Below are 21,523 nucleotides of genomic sequence, written 5' to 3' on the forward strand. Positions count from 1 at the left end.
TTTAGGGTAAGGACTCTCTCATATACTTAAAAATATTTATTAAGTGTTTTAGTTTAATTACCCAAAGTTTTAAATACTAACAATAATAATTAAGTTCCCCAACTTTTAAAAATTGACAATTTAAGAATACTTAAAATCCTAAATTCTACACATAAATTTAAATACTAATCAATTTACTTAATTAAGACATAACATAATTATTAAAAATATTGTATCTCGAGTTAAAAGATTTAAATCCCACTACTATTCGAAATTTATTAACTAAAATGCTTAATGTTTATTTCACTCGATAAATTAAATTTGACCCTTAAATGGGAAAAAAATCAAAAATTATTTAAAATACCTAATTTCTCAGCTTAAAATAAAATATAACATTAAATTTTAACACATCAATCATCTCCGTTCTCCTTTCCCGGTTCGAAATCGAATATTCACTTGAAAAACTAAAACTGGAGAAAATATTTTAAATTTCATGCACATAAATATATACATTTAAATAAATTAACATATAGCATGCATCACCTATATTATTAATTAAATAAATAAAATATTTCAATCACATATTAGGTTACGTGTACTGATTTTTCAACATTACAACTAGTTTTGTAATTTGGGTAATTAGATTTTTTTCATCAACATCAAATTTGTTGTGTCAATAATTTTATGTATACTTACTACGTGTCCGTACTTTATTATTAAACTTAAAATCCATATATTAACAAATTTTAGTGTCATGGTTAAGGTTGGGTACGGTACGGTATATCGTACCGAACTACGGTACCGTATACCATACCGAAAATATCGGTATGGAATTTTTTCATACCGATACCGGAAATTCGGTATACCGCACATTCGGTATGGAAAAAGTTCATACCGGTACTGTACCGACACCGAAAATTTTGTCGGTATATCGAACTTAAATTTTAAAAAAATAATAATAAAAAATTATTTTCGGTATTTCGGTATATACCTAAATACCGAAAAAAAATATTCCATACCGATACCGAAAATTATACCGTACCGAAATGTTCAGTATACCGATTTTTTCGGTAAATTCGATATTTTTTTCGGTACGATTTTTCGATATTTCGGTATTTCTTCCGACTTCTAGTCATGGTCCATCACTTTGTTTAATGAATGACAATTTTATTCTTATTTGATTTAATATTAATTTTTGTTAAAAAATCGATTATCGTAAATTTATCAACACACGATAATAAAAAGCAAAAATCTTATAAAAAGTAATCTATACAAATATTTTATTTTAAATAAATATTTTATTTTTTTACACAACTTTTTTTTTTCCGCTATGCGTGCATCAAGTATAGATTTTATTAATTTTTATTTTTATGATATTTATAACAAATTCTCCATGCTATAACAAGAGACCGTTAATTCTACATCTCCCATTACCAAATTCAAATAACCGTTCACTCTCTGCATCCTCCCACCTCTCTCCCACACCCAGTAAGTTTCGAAAACTCGCCGCCGTCATCTCGCCTCGCCACCGTGAGTCAGAAATTTTACTTTCTTCCTACTTATCGTATTTGATTTTATTCTCTCTTTTTTCTACTTATTTGGGTTTCTTAATTCACTTGCTGTTGCGACTTTCACCCAAGTTTAAACCCTAAACCCTAGAGTTTCTGCCGAAGCCTCAATGGACTATTTTTGAATGAGATCGAGAAGGTTTCTTTGTCAAAATTGTTTCAGTCCATTCTTATTTTCTGGGTTCTCTTTCCGCATTTTCTTCAATGGCATTGGCTAAAGATTTAAACCTCCAGAGTCCAGCCCCTAAATTGTATGTGGAGACTTTCAAGTTTATTTCGATATTTTAATGATTTGGCGTAAATTCAGAATTTGATTAATTTTTTCCCATATTTTTTAGCGGGTAATTATCCCTTTTAGAGTGTGTTAATTCGAAATGTGATGGAAAATAGTGTTTTCTTCTATTCGGTTCTTGATATTTGATCTTGTTCCTCGTAACTTTTAGGGTCTCTGGTCTGTGTAGATAGAGATGAAAGAAACTTTTGTTTTATCAACGATGGGGTTTTATGGTAATTTGTGCCATAATTAGTAGGACACTAGTCATTCTTTGTACATGGTTAAAGGATTCATCTGGATGATTCTTCCCTCAGTTTGTGGGATTGCTTCTTGTGTTGTTCACTGTCAAGATGGTATGCGAATCTATTGATCTATTAGAATATTTGTTAAACACTCTATCTACTTGATCCTAAATATAGTTATTAAAAGCCTACAAGGTATGTGCCTAGGCTAAAGGCAGAACAAGGCTTAACCTTTGGGCCAAGAAACATGACAAAGGTGCTGCACCTTGGGCATAAAGCACACATTATACTGTACCTTAAATCCCAATGCACAATAATTGTGTATTCTGAGTGAAATTTAATGTAAATTTATATTTTCTTGAGATAAAATGTATCTGGTTATTTTTGTTAAGCAGCTTATAAAACTTAATTCAAAAGCTATGTAAGTCAAATGCTATGATTGCGACGCTTTTGTAATGAAAATGCTAATTGTTTGTTGTTATGTTAAGAGGGACACTCTTTTGCTTGATGTGCCATTATGACACCTTTTGTTTTCCCTTTGACATGAACACCATTTCTAACTTTTGCAGAGAATAATCATCTGCTATTAAGTCAGTGGTCAAGGCCATGCCTGCAATGAAAAAGGTCTGACAAGAGATCTTGCATTTGTTCTTCTCTCTTTACTGCAACTCTAATTTTTCGAATTTTTATAGGTCGATTTACTTGCAGTTGCATCATGTTGTATTAGTTTTGTAGTTTTCTTAGGCTGCTATATGGGCATCGACGGTGTAACTAATACTGTAGAATCAAGATAGTGGGGCAGAAACGAGTTTGATTATTAGGAGAACTTATTTTTGCCTCTGACTATTTAAGATTTTACTCAGAATTTTTTCTCACATTTTCTGTACCATTACTATTAGTCATTATTTGGTGTGGCTGTATTACTTCAATAATAATACGTACTGTGATAAGGAACAACCATTTAATCTGCGCTGTTTTTTTATGTGCTTGAATTGTTATTCCCCTTTCACGTCACATTTCGAACTCATCTATTGTCTTTCAGTGAAGTTATACTCAGTACATTTGATTTGCACCAGGCTGTGTTTTCCTCCCATATTCATTATTTTTATCCATGGAACTCATGCAGGTGTGATTTATTTTTTTGTATACTTGTGATTTAGAGATATTATATATTTAGAGTACAAATTTTTCCTATCTCGTACACACTCTCTCTATGTGATTGTTTGTGTGTGCTTGTATTCATTCTTATTTTCTTACTTTTTAATTTCTGTAATCAGAATGCTGAATGCGTCGGATTTGAGCAAGTATTCAGTAAATTGGTGGAGGAGATTGGAGGTCCAGTTGATTTTGAACTTCCTGAATGGTTAAATAAACGGAAACCAACATTCTCCTTTATCAGGCGTAGTATCCACGAGAAGTTTCTATTTTATTTTCTTAGTTCGTGTTTGCCATAATATTTGATATTAAGAGTTCTTGCATAGGTTGGTATTTTTATTCACCTATAAAGTTGGTGCCTTTCATTTTCTGTGGTTTGCTAAAACCTGCATTTCATTGTTTTTAATATGATCCCCTTCTGCTATCATGGCTGCCATTTTTGTTGCTCTTAACTACATTTAGATGTTTACCTGACTAAGAAGATAAAAAGGCGGGATGATGGCATCTTTTGCTCATGCAGCTCAACTCCTGGATCTTCTGGTGTTTGTGGTAGAGATTGCCTCTGCGGGTAAGTACTGGGAAATGGGAAGTAGTCTCTTTCAATTTAAGATGGTGAAATGTGTTTTAGCAAGGGGTGTGAGATCTATGACTCAATCGATTCCGAGAATACTACACTCGCACCTTCCCTCGAGTAGTTGTCCGTCCATTTCCTTTTTTTGATATTGTTATATGTTTATTATTTGTGAAGGATCAGTCTTTAATTGCATGTGCTCTCTTTTCATGCATTTTTTGCCGAACTCAAGAATGTCTCATGCTTTGAAAAAAAAATTTGGATTTATTTTGACGGATATTTTTGTTTTTATAACATTTTTTCATTCAAGGGATTTCCCTAATAATTCCTGTTTATGCCCAGTGAATGTGAGTCCTCTGTTTTAGGAAGTTTTTAATTATTCTCCTTGCTGCGTGATTTAATATTCTTGGTAAGTTGTTTGTGTTTTGATTGGTGCATAGAGTTTGCAAGTTCTCACATGGTATCAAGGAGTATGTGTGTCATGATCAGTATATTTTCTTTCACAGAATGCTAAGGTCTAGCTGCTCTTCAGGATGTAATTGTGGGAGCTCGTGTCTTAATAAGCCCTTTCATCAAAGGCCTGTGAAGAGGATGAAAAGTGTTCAGGTCATGCTTCTCTTTGATTATAACTAGAGAACCTGATGCATAGAAACGTTTTAGAGAAATTGTGAATCCTACTTCATTATTTATTCATTTTCTCATCACAATTTTCAGTGACTCGCTAGCTTTGCAGTTGTAGAGTTTAATAAAACCAAGAATATGTGCTAATACCATTGAGCTAAAAATGTTTATAACTTTTGGAGCTCAATATCGTTCTCAAAATTCTTGATACTTTCATGAATAACTACTTTGGGAGGACCTAACAATGGACGTCATTTCTAACTTTTGCTTGATGTGTGATTATGATAATTTTTGTTTTCCCTTTGACATGGACGTCATTTCTAACTTTTGCAGTGAATAATCATATGCTATTAAGTCAGTGGTCAAGGCCATGCCTGCAATGAAAAAGGTCTAATTAGAGATCTTGCATTTGATCTTCTCTCTTTACTGCAACTCTAATTTTCTAATTCTTATAGGCCAATTTACTTGCAGTTGCATCATGATACCCCGAGAAATATCTTAGAACCCGGGTTTAGAACCCGGGCAACCAGGAGAGTGGATCAACCTTACCCCATGACCAGCAGGGGCTGAGTTCATCTGTTATCCCGGGGAATTAAAACCCGAGAAGCCAGGAGAGTGGAGCAGCCTTGCCCCATGACCAGCAGGAAATGAGTTCATCTGTGATCCCGAGAGGTTAGAGCCCGGGCATTCTGATACAGGTGTCATGTTTGAGCTCATAGGTGTGGGGCACCATGACTTGGTCATCATTAGAAGATCTTTTGGCGCATGTAAGAGTGATGTGACTCGATCGGAGTAAGCATGGATTGTCACATTTAATAATGTTAGTGAGCAGGGAATGGGTAGCCGTCCACCATGAGTAGCAGTTGGACACTGAATACAAAATTCTCGTTGACTTTCCTCCTATAAATATCAGGTTTGCTTGATATTAATGCATTCAGATATATGTTCTCTTGCTAAGAAATATTCACTCTCTCAGAAAGGCACCTGGCTGACTTGAGCGTCAAAGTGGCTACGTCGGAAAAATCTTCGACACTCCACTAACGATCTCTATTATTTTTAAGTGCTCATATATTTCAAAAGTTAGGGAGAATCCCTTCCTGAAAGAAAATAATCTGACCCGATGAAATTACCCACCTATCTCACACTCAATTCGTCCCGTCGCATCATTGGCACCGTATGTGGGATATTAGATCTAAGACGAAGATATGGTTTCCACTTGAAACTGATCCCGGAGAGACACTTCTAGAAGTGAACCAAATGAAATCCACCCAGCAAAATTTTATGATCAATCCATAACAATTAACTCAATGGATAGCAGTGGCTGTTAAGAAGGTCATGGTAGAAAAGATACCTCCTAGCAGTAGTCGGGCACCTCGTGAGGAAATGCCCCGATAAGAATCTGCTTCTCGGGACGGAGCGAAGGATGAAAAAAAAGAAAGTTCTTAGGAAGGCTCCAAGGCTATTACTGTGTTTGAAGAACTAGAAGACTTAAGCCAAAATGTGAAGAAGCTGGAAAGACAGGCAGTGTATCCTCGGACTTCCCAATTTCAACCAAGAGGGTGTCCTTTCTCCACTCGTATAGTCAATGAGCCCTTGCCAGCCCACTATAAATCAGCAAACATCAGAGAGTATGACGAGAATTCGAACCCTGAAGAGCACTTAACTCGTTTTGAAAACATGGCCATTGATGCGATCCAGGTGAAAGGGATGAGCCGGGTCGCGTGTTCTACCGGATCTGCTATCAAGATAATGAAGGAAACTGAGCAAGGTGTATCCCAACCGGAAGTTGCTTTCCTGGACGAATAAGATGACCTGCACTCAAGGAGATAACCTCGAGATAACTGCGTGAGGGTTGTCCGCAGTTGCCATTCCGATGCTTAAGTCAGTGGATGATTTAAGCAAAAGAACCAATGTAACCAAATGATGACATTGGTATGAGTGTGAGCAATAAAAGAGCAATGAATGCAAGTATTAATATCTGAATAGAGAAATAAATGCAAGGAGAGAACATTATATTTATAATAGAAGATATAATGATGACCTCGTTCTTTAAGCCGATCATTAATTATAGTAGGACGGGTAATTATACCCTATTATTCTGACATATCAAATCTAATACTAGTCACATCTAGCCTACCTGATTTTGTCAACCACTTGTGTTGGTGTCAGAGATAGGTCGGCCGCACACACCCTACTCTATCGGCGTAATTAAATGCAGCACTCATATCGAAGTGGCCTGGGTAGAATGCCTCTCGGAAAATTACATGAGAGCTCGGGCATCCAATGACCTGGGGAAGGTACGTCCCTGGAAGGTTACGTTCCGGGTGTTCAACGGCCCGGCCTTTTGATTGGCATCTTCACAGATTCTCCCTACCAAGCTGTACTCTCAATGTCCCGGACAGCCTGAGATCCGGACTTACTGCGCAGATGATCGTCTAGTTGACCAGGGTCATCAATGACCCGAGAACAATCCATCTTCCTGACCCGGGCACTACCCATGGCCCGGCTCCGTGGCCCCGGACATCCGGGCATCATCCATGACCCAGAACATCCTGGGATATCATCACTCCCTCCTTAAATAGTCGGGCTAGAGTCGTACTCGCTGTCCCGATCATTTTTGTGTGCCCGGTCAGGAGAAATGATTTGTTGTCTAGTTTCCCCGAGATGATAGGAGTGATGTTACACTATCGGTGCTGACGTAAGCCCTAAAACTTAAATCTTGTAAGAGAATTTTTGTTTTCCGAGAAGATAAATCATCATGGCGTCTCGAATCCCGTGCCTGTCTTTTCAAATATCCCGCGTGATTTCCTAGGTCAATCCAATCCGTCCGATTCATTTCGATCAACGATGCAGATCAATTCCCTACTCCTGTTAACTGATTTTTCAAAAATCATTTGCAAATTCAAATTAGTAGCCAAGCTCTTGTGAATTTTTTCCTCAAGCCCTCCGGCGCACAAATCCTAACTCCGGCGATCTCTGCGCTTACCAGCCACCAGTCACCACCTTCATTTCACTCTCCAGTAAGTCTTCTTTCCTGCCAACTCTATTTCCCCTTTTCCCAATCATGTCAAACTCTACTTTCTCTACCTCTGGCCGGAATGCTAGAGGTTTATCGGAGGAGAACTCTCCGACCCCATCTGAAGCTTCTGCGCATATTCCCATAGGAATCCCTATTCCTTCCTCCCGACTTCTTTCTAAAAAACAAACCAAAGCTTCTTCCTCCCAACCCACTGTTTCCCGGGGAAAAGAGAAAGTTACTGGGCCCTTGTTGTTCTCTACTATAATTTCCACTCTTCGTCCCGGGGCTCTTGAGGAAATTAGATCCTTAGGATCAATTCCCTCTTCTTATGAAATTAAACTACCCGGGCCTACTGACCACCCGGATACCCCTCCTTCTGGTTTCCACACTTTTTTCTTAGAACAACTCAGAAGTGGGCTTCGGTTCCCTGTTCATCACTTATTTGAAGGGATTGCCCGATTCTTCGGGCTCCCGATTAGTCATCTTCATCCTAATGCCTTTAGGATTATGGCAACCACCTTTATTTTATTTCGTATGAAAAATATCCCAATTAACTCCTCCATTTTTCATTTCTTTTACTCTTGTCAGTTTAATGATGGGGTCTTCTCTTTCATGGTCCGGATGCATTACCGATTTTTGACTGACATCCCTTCGTCACTGAAGGGGTAGAAAACAAAATTTTTCTTTTTGCAACTCCCGACTCCCTTGACATGTGCGTCAGGCTTCTTATCTTCAATTCCCGAGCAACCGGAGCTTCCCCGAGACTTTAAACTTCTTCCCTTTTCATGCTCGAGATGCTTTGGAAAACCAATCTTTTTTATCATCAGTCTTGATTTGGGGGAGGGGGGCAATCTGGTTCACAATGGGATAGGGCCCCGCCCTCAAGATCCTGTGGACCAGATTATAGACGAGTTCGGCCAGACCGGCCACAGGCTGGTAAATTATTTCCCTCTTAACTTTTAGAATTTCCCTCTTGTTCCATTTTTTTTGACTCTTTTTTTTTATACAGCCGAAGAAGAGATGATTGAAGCAAGTCTCTGGAAGCGGCAACCAAGAAGAAGGCTGAGCAGAAGCAGGTCCGGGCAGAGAAGAGACCCAGGAAGCTCAAGAAGCAGAAGAACGCCGAGCCCGGGAAGAGGCTGAGGCCCGGGCAGCATAGGAAGATGAAGATCGGCGGGTCCGAGCAGAGGCAGAGGCCCAGGAAGAATCCCTTTCTCAGGCCAATGAAGAGGACCCGACTCCTCTCAATCATCGTAAAAGAAAAGCGGTGATGGAGCCGGACACAGACGTTATCACCGTGGAGGAGGGACCTGTGATGACCCCCCGATCCCATCCCATCCCCGGCTCGTCTACTAGTCCCTTCCAGCAGGGCGAAGCATCCTTAAGTTTGCCAAACCTTTTTGGCGATGATGTAAGCTCAGACCTGACCAAGATGGTGTGGGGCTTACTCCGTCGTGAGGAGGTGGATCATCTCAGGGGCGTCCACCCCAATCAAAAACTGTACGAGGGGGTTTCCCGGTCTTTCTCTGTAAATTCAATTTATCTTGTTTCCTCTTGTTGGTTTTATCATTGTTGCCAATCTGACCCTTCCTTTGATTGGCAGGACTTGCAGATGTTGATATCTGCCTACGAGCAAGTGGCCAGTGCAGCCAAGAATGCCTACATCCAAGCTACCATTGCTCGGGAGATGCATCATAATCTCCAGGAAGAAGTGGGCCAGCTGACAGAAATCCATGAGCATGTCTTGGCCCGGGAGAAAGCTGGCTGGAAATAGCAGGTAGATCTGGTTCAAGCAGAACTGGCTGAGGTCCGGTCAGAATTGGAGTTGACCCGGAAAGCCCTGACTGACCACTCAGCTGCTGCTAAGCTAGAGGTGCAGGCGGCTAAAGAAGAAGCAGAATCCTCTCGGGCCCGAGCTGAAGAGGCAGCAACTGCTCTAGAGCTTCAGAAATCTTCCCACGAGGAGAGGATGGCTCAATTTTTGAAGTCCAAGGAGTTCAAAAAGATGGTGGCCGACAGGGGCCTTTATTTATTTTGACTTGGGCTTCAACAAATGCTGGGAGTAATTCCAAGAAGCAGGCCTTGTTCCTACTGATCGGGATGACTTTCCTGACTTGATGAAGGCGGCCGCTTCTCTCTTAGAGGACGAGGAGGAAGATGAGAAAACAGATCCAGTAGAATAGATTTTTTTTATTCCCGGGCTTCTGGGCACCTTTTAAATATCTTTTTACTTTAATGAAGTGTGTTCTCTGCCAATTCTTGCCTTTTAATCGTTCTTTAAAATATTGCCAAGTGTTGTATGACTTGAACTTTCTTCCAATATCCTTGTGAATTTTAACCAACCTTCACCTAGCATTTTAATAATCAGGGTATAATTCCTTGGGTAATCAATCTTGGTAAATAACAGGAGTATATGTTCCTGGAATCAGTATATGACCGGGGTGCGGGTCTCTGTACTTAATAGATGACCGGGGTGCGGGCCCTCGAGCCAGGGTACGGGTCCCTAGGGAGGTAACCGGGGTGCGGGTCTCCGAGCCGGGTGCGGGTCCCTGGACTTAGAAGTTGGCCGGGGTGCGGGTCCCCGGGTCAGGGTACGGATCCCTGGACTTAGGAGATGATCGGGGTGCGGGTCCTCGGGCCAGGGTACGGGTCCCTGGACTTAGGAGATGACTAGGGTGCGGGTCTCCGGGCCAGGGTACGGGTCCCTGGACTTGGGAGATAACCGGGGTGTAGGTCCCCGGGCCAGGGTGCGGGTCCCTGGACTTGGGAGATGACCGAAGTGTGGGTCTCCGAGCCAGGGTAAAGGTCCCTGGACTTGGGAGATAACCGGGGTGCAGGTCCCCGGGCCAGGGTACGAGTCCCTGGACTTAGGAGATGACCAGGGTGCGGGTCCCTAGACTTAGTAGATGACCGAGGTGCGGGTCCCCGGGCCATGGTACGGGTCCCTGTACTTAGTAGACATTTCCTTGATTATTTCCTTTATTTGATGCATAAATAACAAATACAAGGACCGAATCTTTACACATAAAATTTTCTTTAAATGAAAAGTATTCCACGGTTTTTTAAGGGTATGTCCCTGAGAGTCTTCTAAATAATAAGCTGCTCCCGAGCTAACTCTCCGAATCACTTTGAAAGGTCCTCCCACCGTGCTTCTAATTTTCCAACATCACCCACTGGTTTCACCTTTTTCATAACTAGATCTCCGACCTGGAAACCTCGTGCTCATTATGTGATTTCATTACCCAGCTTCGGTAGGCTTCCATTCGCATAGCTGCCCGATCTCTTTTTTCTTCAACCAAATCAAGCTCAATGACCCGGGTCTGATCATTGTCACTCGGATAAGATTCTATTCGAGTAGAAGATTGTCCGATCTCCACAGGTAAGACTGCTTCTGAACCGTAGACTAAGCTGTAAGGAGTTTCCCGAGTAGTTGTTCGAGGTGTAGTTCGATATGCCCACAATATACTCGGTAATTCTTCAACTCAGTCCTTTCCTTTCCCATGAAGTCGGGCTTTTAATGCTTGTACAATGATTATGTTGGTTACCTCAGTTTGGCCATTGGTTTGGGGGTAGGCCACTGAGGTGAAAGATTGAGTGATCTTCATTTCTTGACACCAAGATGTGATTTTCTTTCCCTGTAATTGCCTCCCATTATCTGAAATTAATCTCCTTGGGATACCAAATCTGCAAACAATATTCTTCCAGAGGAATTTCATCACCTCTTCCTCAGTAATTTTGGCCGAGGGTTCACAGCCTCCACCCATTTAGAAAAATAATCTACATCCACAAGAAGGAATTTTTTCTGTGCCCGGGCTATGGGGAAAGAGCCCTCAATATCCATGCTCCACTGATCAAAGGGACATGACACTGAGATAGGTTGCATACCAGTAGTCGGATTGTATTGAAAATTAGCATGATATTGGCAACCCTTACATGACTGGACAATTTGAGCAGCATCTTGATTCATTCGAGGCCACCAAAATCCGGCTAATATTGCTTTCCGAGCCAGGGCGGTTCCATCGAGGTGTTCACCGCAGCACCCTTCATGTATTTCTCGAAGAATATATTCTACTGCATTTTTCATTAAACATTTGAGTAGAGGACCATGGTATGATCTCCTGTACAAAACATCATTTAAAAAGACGAACCTGAGTGCTTGCTTTTTGATTTTTAGAGCTTGAGCTCTATCTTCCGGGAGCTTAGCATGGATCGATTAAAGGAGTCATCCATGAATTTTTCCGGGTAGGTGGCACCTCTTCATCAATAGAGAGCACCAGCCGGGTAAACACATGACTTCTCGGGTGCTTATGTCTGACATAGAGGTGGCTAATTTGGCTAAGGTATCAGCCTCTCTATTTTCTTCTTTATGGTTTGTTCAATGCTCCAATCAGTTAAAGATGCAGCTCGGGCTGTGATGAGCTCCAAATATTTGAGCATTTTTTCATTCTTGGCCTCGTACGTTCCTTTTATCTGTTGGGCGACCAGTTGAGAATCAGAGTAAAAAATGATCCGGGAAGCGCCGACTTTCCGGGCGGCTTGTAGTCCGGCCAGAACGACTTCATTCTCAGCTTCATTATTGGTGAACCGAGAATCGATTCTCAGGGTCAATTTAATCTTCTCTCCTGAGGGAGCGATCAAAACCACCCCAACTCCACATCCTGATAAATTCGATGCACCATCAACAAAAATCTCCATATTTCTTCTTCTCCCAGTTGGACCATCTCTATCAGGAAGTCTGTCCAAGCTTGGGCTTTTATAGCAACTCGAGGTTTATATTCGATGTCATATTTCCCGAGCTCTATTGTCCATTTAACCATTATGTCCGATACTTCAGCATGTGTCATGATTCTTCCCAGCGGGGAATTGGTGAGAACCACGATAGGATGTGAGAGAAAATAGGGCCGTAGCTTCCGGGCAGTAATTACCAGGGCCATGGCTATTTTCTCTACTTCACTGTAATTCAACTCTGCTCTTTTGAGGGCATGACTGACATAATATACTGGCTTTTGATCGGTCTCCTCTTCTCGGATAAGTACAAAGCTAACAACATATTCCGTGGTAGACAAATAGACCCACAGCTTTTCCCCGGGCTCAGGCTTGACAAGGACGGGTAGCTCAGATAAATTTTTCTTCAGATCTTGAAAAGCCTGTTCACACTTTTCATCCCATCCAAATTTTTGCGCTTTCCTCAGGACTTGAAAGAATGGATAGCTTCTATGGACAGACCGGGAAATGAATCGAGATAAGGCAGCGATTCTCCCAGTCAGTTTTTGTACTTCCCGGACAGATTGGGGGGAAGGCATGTCAATCACTGCTTTGATCTTTTCTGGATTTACTTCAATTCCCCGATCGGTTACCAAGAAACCCAGAAATTTTCCACTTCTGACCCCGAACACACATTTGGCTATGGTTGAGCTTTATTCCATATTGCTTCAGGGTAGCGAAGGTCTCGGTCAGATTATCAACAAAACAAGAAACTTCCCGGGTTTTGATCAGGATATCATCCACATAGACTTCGATGTACCTGCCTATCTGTTTCTGAAAAACATTATTCATCAGACGTTGGTATGTGGCTCCGATATATTTCAATCCAAAGGGCATAACCATGTAGCAGAAAGTGCCTCCAGAAGTGATAAAACTGGCTTTATCTTGATCTTTCCGGGCTAAGGGGATTTGATGGTACCCCTGATAAGTATTCATAAAGCTTAATAATTCAAACCCGGATGTTGAGTCCACCAGTTGATCAATCCCAGGAAGTGGGTACAATCTTTGGGGCAAGCTTTATTTAGGTCCCGGAAGTCTACGCACATCCTCTATTTTTCGGTAGCTTTGGGAACAAGGACCACATTTGAGAGCCAAGTAGGGAATTGGACCTCCCGAATGTGGCCGACCCGCAACAGCTCTTCCACATGTTCATCAATGACTTTATCTTTCTCGGGGCCGAAGTGCCTTTTATTTTGTTTCACGGGCCGGGATCTCGGGAGAATATTTAATTTATGCTCAGTTCCTGTTGAGACCAGACGAAAACATTAATGTTAGTTTTTAAACAGTTTAAGAGATTTACCCGGGTGGGCGCATTGTCTCGGGTCACCCGGATGTGTTTCCCTGGCTCAATTTCTACCGCTTCTTGTTCCTCATCCGCAACAAAATGCAACTCCCTCTCCTCTGCCATTTCCTCCCTTTGAGTTACCCTTTTCCCCTTGTCCTCCCTCCTCGCCTTCTTCTGATCCACTCAGATAGTCTCCCTATAACACTTCCGAGAAGAAGGCTGGTCTCCCTTGACCTCCCCGACTCGTCCTCGTATTGGAAATTTAATTTTCTGATGATAAGTGGATGCCACAGCTCTCATTTCATTCATACCTGGCATCCCAAGGATAATGTTGTATGAGGACGGGGCATCCACCACTGTAAAGACCTTCATGACTTTTTTTCGCAAATCTCTGGTCCCCAGGGTTAATGGCAACGTTATTTCCCCTTCTGGATATACAGCGTGACCCGCAAAGCCAAATAGGACAGTCTCAACCGCCTCTAACTGATACTCATACAAATCCATTTGAATCAATGCTTCCTTGAAGATGACATTGACATAGCTGCCATTGTCAACAAATACTCTTAATACATCGTAATTAGCCACTCGATCTTGAATAACGAGAGCATCATTATGGGGTAGACTGACTCCCCTGAAGTCTTCTGGGCCAAAACTTATGATTGGTTCATTTATTCCCTTCCCATCAATTTTCAGGCACTCCCTTCTACTTCTTGCTTTCCGAGCCCGGTTGGAGTCACTGTCCGTGGACTCTTCCGAAATCATTTTTATCACTCCTCGAGTCAGGGAAGGATCTTTCCTTTCTGTCTGCTTACTTCTCTTTTCCTGGGGCCTCCCCTCCTCTCTCCTACTTCCACTCGGGATATCAGCCGTTCTTCTAAGAGCATTAGGTCCGGGATGCCGAGATAACCAAGGTGGTTTTCTGGACCTATCTCGGGAGGTATGAGATTCCAGCATAGAGCGCATACCAGACTTCTTCCTCAGAGTTTGGTATTCACTTGTATAATGAGAACATTCTTTGTGAAGGGTGAAGGAACCCCTTCTTCTCTGGTTTTGGTAACCGCACCATCGAACTTGGAGGCGGGGATCTGTCTGAACTGCATTCTCAAATTTCTCGATCCCAGGCAATTCTCAAGGGTACATGAGAAAACTGCCCTGAACCACTTTTCTTTGAATTCTCTCCTCGGGTCTGACAGCCCGGTCTCCTCTAGCTCTTTTCAAGGCATCGTTTTTTTTTGTTCTGCGCCTCCTCTATGTTGATGTATTTCTCTGCTCGAGACAGGAGATCTTCAAAACCCCGGGCAATTTTTTGGTCAGAGATCGAAAGAAATCTCCCTCCCACAATCCATACATAAAAGCCGTGGTTTTCGTCTCGGGAGCACAGGCGGGAATATCCAAAGCTACTCAATTAAATCTCTTGATGTATGCCCTTAAAGTTTCATCTCGGCCTTGCTTCACTTCGAACAGACTGAAAGTAGTCTTCTTGTATTTCTTACTGCTACTGAACTGATGCAAGAATATTTTTTGAAAATTTTCAAAAGAATGAATGCTTCGAGGTGCTAGCCCTTTGAACCATCTTTGGGCCGAGTCGACCAGGGTGGTCAGAAATACTTTGCATTTGATTTGATCTCCGTAGCAATGTAACATAGCTATATTTTCAAATTGAGCAAGATGCTCTTTGGGGCCAGAACTCCTATCATAATCCTTGACCTTGGCCGATTTGAAATGGCCAGGAAGTAGTTCCCGGACAATGGCATCAGAGAATGAGCATCCTTTAACAACTTGCGTGCTGCTTCTAGAGCCGAATTGCCCTTTTCATACCCTCACCTTCTTCCTCAATTCTTCTAACCCCTCTGCCACAGCAGCAGACTTAGAACCTGCACTTGACTCCCTCTCCTCCTCCCTTCTCTCTTCCCCATGCGGGGCTGTTCACGCTCCTGCTCGAGATGGGTGGAATGATGAGTAGAGGTTTTCTTCCCCATGGCTGCCTTAACAACATCAGCTACAATCTGGGTCAATTCCTCAGGTGTTAAATTGATGGCAGGCTGAGGACCATTAGGTGGCAGGCCACATGCACCAGAAAGACGGGTGTTATTCTCTTCTTGGATCCGAGAAGTGTCTTGGTTTGCCTTCCTAGTAGGAGCCATATCAACGCCTTATAACTCAAAATTTCTCACAGACGGCGCCAATGATGCAATCTGAGTGAAAGGGATGAGCCGGGTCGGGTGCTCTACCAGATCTGCTATCAAGATAATGAAAGAAACTGAGCAAGGCGTATCCCAACCAGAAGTTGCTTTCCTGGACGAATAAGATGCCCTGCACTCAAGGAGATAACCGCGTGAATGGGCGCCGGAGGAGTGTCCAGCGTTGCCACTCCGATGCTTAAGTCAGTGGATGATTTAAGAAAAAGAATCAATGTAACCAAATGATGACTGTGATATTGATATGAGTGTGAGCAATAAAAGAGCAATGAATGCAAGTATTAATATCTGAATAGAGAAATAAATGCAAGGAGAGAACCTGATATTTATAATAGAGGATGTAATGATGACCTCGTTCTTTGTGCCGATCATTAATTATAGTAGGACGGCTGATTATACCCTATTATTGTGACATGTCAAATCTAATACTAGTCACATCTAGCCTACCTGATTTTGTCAATCACTTGTGTTGGTGTCAGAGATAGGTCGGCCGCACACACCCTATTCTGTCGGCGTAATTAAATGTAGCACTCATATCGAATTGGCCCGGGTAGAATGCCTCTCGGGAAATTACATGAGAGCCCGGGCATCCAATGACTTGGGGAAGGTACGTCCCTGGAAGGTTACGTTTCGGGTGTTCAACGGCTCGGCCTTTTGATTGGCATCTTCACAGATTCTCCCTTACCAAGCTGTACTCTCAATGTGCCAAACAATCTGAGATCCGGACTTGCTGCGCAGATGATCGTCTTGTTGACCAGGGCCATCAATGACCCGGGAACAATCCATCTTCCTGACCCGGGCACTACCAATGGCTCGGCTCCATGGCCCGGGACATCCGGGCATCATCCATGTCCCGGAACATCCCGGGGTATCAGCCATGTTACATTGTTATGGCGATGAAATAAAATGTAAAACTTTCTTAACTACGTTGGTCGATTTAGCTCAACGGTGGTTCGAGAAGCTAGATCCTCGGTGTTTACAAACTTTCGAAGACTTCAAAAGTGTCTTTTTACATCATTTCAGTAGCAGCAAAAGGTACAAGAAGACATCTTTTAGCCTGTTCGAGATCAAGCAAAGCATAGAAGAGTCATTGAGAGCTTACATCCTTAAGTTCAATAAACCACGTCGGAGGTACCTTCATGTGCCTTGGAAACTAAGACAACGACGTTCACCCAGGAGCTTCAGGAGGGGACATCTTTCGGTCCTTAGTAAAAAAGCTACCAAGAGCTTTCGAAGATTTACTGTCTTGGGCAGATAAATACATCAATATGGAGGAAGCTCAGAAACAAAAGAGAGGTTGTTAGGAAAGAAAGAAGTAATCAGCTAGGGAGAGTAGAGGAACGGGTCCTGGTGGAGAATCCTCTGGGGCGTTTCTCTAGTTTTGTCCTCTTGAAGAAATCAAAAGATCAAGCTGTGAACCTTTGTGAGAATAGGGCAACTAGCTCCAACCGTCCTTCTCCAAGCCCGAGGCCAGCTCTGAAGTTTTGTAAACTTCATCAAAAGTGTTATTATGATATAAGCGAGTGCAAACCGTTGATGAAAAATCTCCCCCAGATGGATACTATTGAGGATGATCCAACAGAGAAGAGAGCAAGAAGACTCCAATGGATCCCCAGAAATCGTGGCCAACACCATCTGCAAGAGCTTCAAATGTTGAACTAATGCTGGGAAAGTCACTCCAGATCCACCACATCAGAAAGAGCCCGGGAAGGGTAAACCCGAGGAAAATCCCCCACCTTGGAAATAATTAAAATGATCTCTGGAAGGTCTACTGATGGAGATTCCAACTGGATCCAGAAAGCTTGGAGTCAGCGGAAAGTTTTGAATGTGAATAGTCCGGAGAAGAAGAGTCAACTATCAATTTCGGGCCCCAAGATTTATAATGAGTCATCCTACCTCACAATGACGCCTTGGTCATCTAAAACAAGATTTCCAATTATGAGATATAGCTAGTGTTTGTGGACTCGGACAGTTCCGTCAATGTGAACCAAATGGATTTGAAAGATTATCAACTCGAGCCTGTGGAGACTGCTCTATTTGGATTTGCAGGACATACAGTCCATCCTCGAGAGAGATTGTGCTCCCCTTGACAATAGGGTCAGGAGATTTGAGGAAATTAGTAATGACCTCCTTCAAGGTGGTCAGCGCACCCTCCTCATACATCATCATATTGGGAAGGTCGGCCATGAATGCTTTTAAGGCTGTTGCCTCCACTTACCATAAAAAAAATCAAGTTTCCTGTAAAAGGAAAAGTTGGAGAAGTCCGGAGAGATCAGCTCTCTTCAAGAAGATGTTTCGCTGAAACTGTTAAAGTGGAGAAGAAGAGGGCGAGAAGGGGTGAGAATGGAGACATGGTAGGAAGTGGAGGAGAAGTGCATTTCGTAGAAGTGAAGACGGCAAGAAAAATTTACCTTAATCTCGGAAATCCCCAGGAACGCACCAAAATTGCCTAGGATCTAGAGTCATCCACCCGAGCTCAATTAATAATTTGTCTGCGGAAAAATGTGGATATATTCTCCTGGTCCCCCACCAAGTTAACTGGGATCTCGGCCCGAGTAGTGGAACACAAATTAAACACATGTCCAAAATCCCGGCCAGTGAAGTGGAAGAAGACACTTTGGACTAGAAAAGGTGTGAGGTCAAAGAAATTCGAGCAATATAGGGTTTTACTAAAATATGTGTTTTTAGTAATTTTATTGCAGATTATTGCATGAATATGTGGTTTAGGTCATGGTTTATTTAAATTTTCATGCATTAGGGCTTGAAGTTGTATTTCGCGCTCGAACGAGAAACGAAGACTAGTGATATTTAGGAAAAATATTTTTATTAAATAATTAATTATTTCTAATTATTTAATATATGGTGTAATTAAGTGTGATTTTAAAAAATGGGCTTTGGTTTGATATTTTTACTCGTCGGGTCATATTTTTAACCGTTACGCAAATTTTAGCTAGTCAGAGGCTTTTTTGAGGGTTCGGGCAATATTTTCTAAAACTTACCGAAACGAAATATTTTTCGGGAGTGTTATTGGGCTTGATGAGATTATTTTATTGCTTAATGGGCCTAAAATATTTTATTGCTTAAGGGCCCATTAGTGCATAATTATGCAACTTAAACACTACATTTTAAAAACTTAAACCTACCTACACTCCCTCACTTCTCACGGCCGCCCCTCCCCTCGGCAGCAGCAGCAGCAGCAGATTTTCGAATTTATTCACCAGCTCCTCCTACGAGATTCTCTCAAAGCTTTCAAATAGACTCCTCACTGTTTCTCCGGTGCACGTTCTATGCAAATATTTCGAGCGTATATTCGCAAAGTCACGCCATAAATCCCTTTTCTCGTCATTCACACTATTGTATGCTGATGTGTGTGTGTTTGCATGAGGAATGCATCGTTTTGTCATGAAATATTCTTACATGTAACTCACGATTTTTGTTGCTATTTGTGTAAGGGGCTGCCGAATCGTGGCGTTAGGGAACTGCTTATGTCGAGAGTGAAGGTGACAAGGTGCTGAAGTCGAGACTTGATCGGTTTGTGTGAGAGCCGATCAGGTTGGATTCGAGAGCCTAGTGTTTCCGTGGCTAGATTGGGAGATATGGTTGGTTTGTGCGTGGCCTGACTCTAGCAGTGGACCAGACCCTAATGGGTCCGTGACAAGGCTGGGAAGGGGCCATGAACAACTGGTCGTGAGGGTAGAGGTGTCGGGAAGGGAACAAGGCTAGGTGTGGCACTCCTTGGCAAGATCGAGCCTTGTTCGAGCTTGGTGCTGTACGCATGGTTAGGGCTGGTCCAGTAGGGTGTCCATGGTCTGATCTTGGTGCTAGATGACGTTGGTTCAGGGTTGGTTCGGGTTGCTTAGGTCTAGGATCGATAATTTGAAGGTTTAGTGCTCTAGGGTTTTCCGTGCTTGTGCGCTGAAAAAATTTCCAGCAGTTGGTCGGTCTTTCCCGAGGGTCCTAGTCGATCTGAAATGCATGGTTTAAGTGCTGGTCATGTAAGTTCGAGTCATGGTTTAAGTTGAGAAAAATTGGTTGAGTTTCGGGTTAATTCGGGTTAAAACCGGGACCACCATCCAAGTTTTAAAACAAGTCGTATCAGTTATGAAACAGGGTCGAGTTTACGTCTAAGAAATGATTATAAATATGTTTGCAGGTGTTTTGTTGGTTTCGGTTCAAAATTTTGAGGTCCAGTGGTAAAATGGTCAATTAGGGTTTCCAGGGGCAAAATGATCATTTTGCACCTGGGTCGAGTTAGTAGCCCTGGCAGCGTCCTGATCACATTTTGACATGTTTTAAATGTTTATGTTATCACAAACATGACTTTTTATGGAAATATGAAAAATACGTTGCATGCTTGATTTTAAGAAAATTTACGTATCTACATGATTTTTTATAAGTGATGAATTCGATGACATGTTTTTGGAGGAAGAGAGTTAGTTGTGACTAATATGATGATACAATAATATGACGACATTTAAGCCCAAGACTCAGTAGATATGTAATAGTTTCGCCGATGTCCCCGCCGTCGGGTACCGCAGTTATATATAGGGGTGAGCAAGATTTCGGTTAAACCAAACTAACCTATCGAACCGAACCAATTCGGAAATTAGGTTTGGTTATTTCGGAAATTCGATTTTCAAATTAAAAAAATTCGGTTATATCGGTTAATTTGGTTCAGTTACGGTTTTCAAAATTTTAAAATTGGTTAACCGAATTAACCGATATAAACAATACTATTATTTAATAATTTTTATTATTTATCAATTTTTATATATATTTAAATTATTAATTTTAAAATCGATATAATATGTATTAATTGTGTTTAAACAAAACTTATACATTTGTGATTTTATGTTTTTATGTTTTTTTTTATGCATTTGTGTAGATTGTAGCATTCAAGAAAAATTACATATATATTTAAAGTTAAATCACAATTTTTTTAAAAAAAACTAACAAATTAACCGATTTTAATTCGGTTCATTTTCATCGGTTATGAAAAATAATTCGGTCGGTTCGGTTATAGCTAAATATTTCGGTTCAGTTACGGTTAATTCGGTTTGGTCGGTAACCGAACGGACCGAATGCTCACCCCTAGTTATATAGATAGATCCATCGACTAATACGATGATACGAAAGTCACAACTATGATCTGAATTCAAATAGAGAAAATGAACACGTATACGTTGATATGATGAGTCATGTTTTGGACACGTTATGCTTTGACACGATATGTTTAAGTTCATACTTTTAAGATCATGAAGTTTATTTTAAGTACAATACTTTTCTCTATTGCATGTCATGTATATGTACTTGTTATAACGATTGAGATGTGTTATCTTTAGACTCAGTAGGCGGGAATGATACAGGTGAGCATATTGACGAGAAAACTGGAGGTGCCAGAAACTGAGTAGGCGGAGCTGGATGTGCGCACGCTAACCCGATGACCATACTTTTTCCACGCATTTATGATTACGAGTTAGGAGAGAACATGAATATTTTCATACACTATCGTTTTTACATGTCGATGTTTTGCAAGGATTAGGGATGGAAATGGACCGGAGCGGGATGGGGCTAATTTGTATCCCCGCCTCCATCCCCGGCCCCATCCCCGATTCTACCAAATGGGGGAATCCCCATCCCCGACCCCGCAGGGATGGGGATCCTCGCCCCCATCCTCGTCCCTGCTTGAATTTCTTTTTTTTTTATGAAACTTTAAGTATTTATTGAATTGACACAAATTTTTTTTAATTTGGCTTAATAAGTATTGATACAATAATTCAATGACATACATAACATTAATAATCCATAGTTCAATATTCTCAAAAAAAAAAATCCATAGTTCCAATA

General features: G+C 41.6%; 1 protein-coding gene and 1 long non-coding RNA gene across 7 annotated transcripts in view; one reads left to right on the forward strand and one right to left on the reverse strand.

Moving 5' to 3' along the window:
- The window catches only part of LOC140830757 (uncharacterized), a 99,745-nt gene that overhangs the window by 76,717 nt on the left and 1,505 nt on the right, over positions 1–21,523 (reverse strand). The gene's annotated exons all lie outside the window — the stretch shown is intronic.
- LOC140830727 (histone-lysine N-methyltransferase ASHH3-like) lies at positions 1,385–21,194 on the forward strand. 6 transcript variants are annotated; one of them, XM_073194193.1, is made up of 7 exons: positions 1,435–1,509; positions 2,633–2,687; positions 3,106–3,189; positions 3,341–3,467; positions 3,681–3,786; positions 4,296–4,395; positions 21,043–21,194. In XM_073194193.1, the coding sequence occupies exons 3-7, from the start codon at positions 3,175–3,177 to the stop codon at positions 21,085–21,087; spliced, it is 393 nt and encodes a 130-aa protein (XP_073050294.1). In that variant the 5' UTR covers positions 1,435–1,509; positions 2,633–2,687; positions 3,106–3,174; the 3' UTR covers positions 21,088–21,194. The 6 variants fall into 6 exon arrangements, with proteins under 6 accessions (XP_073050275.1, XP_073050321.1, XP_073050312.1 ...); XM_073194202.1 differs by having other exon boundaries at positions 1,474–1,509; positions 3,140–3,189; XM_073194174.1 differs by lacking the exon at positions 3,106–3,189 and having other exon boundaries at positions 1,385–1,509; positions 21,043–21,185.

This window comes from Primulina eburnea, chromosome 1, assembly GCF_022965805.1.
Source record: "Primulina eburnea isolate SZY01 chromosome 1, ASM2296580v1, whole genome shotgun sequence".
NCBI classification, from domain to species: Eukaryota; Viridiplantae; Streptophyta; class Magnoliopsida; order Lamiales; family Gesneriaceae; genus Primulina; species Primulina eburnea.

Excerpts from the sequence above, each read along its gene's own strand:
- LOC140830727 (XM_073194174.1), top strand. Across the intron at positions 3,468-3,680 it reads ATTCTCCTTTATCAGGCGTA|ATGTTTACCTGACTAAGAAG; the intron begins GTATCCACGAGA and ends AACTACATTTAG. Across the intron at positions 3,787-4,295 it reads GGTAGAGATTGCCTCTGCGG|AATGCTAAGGTCTAGCTGCT; the intron begins GTAAGTACTGGG and ends TTTCTTTCACAG.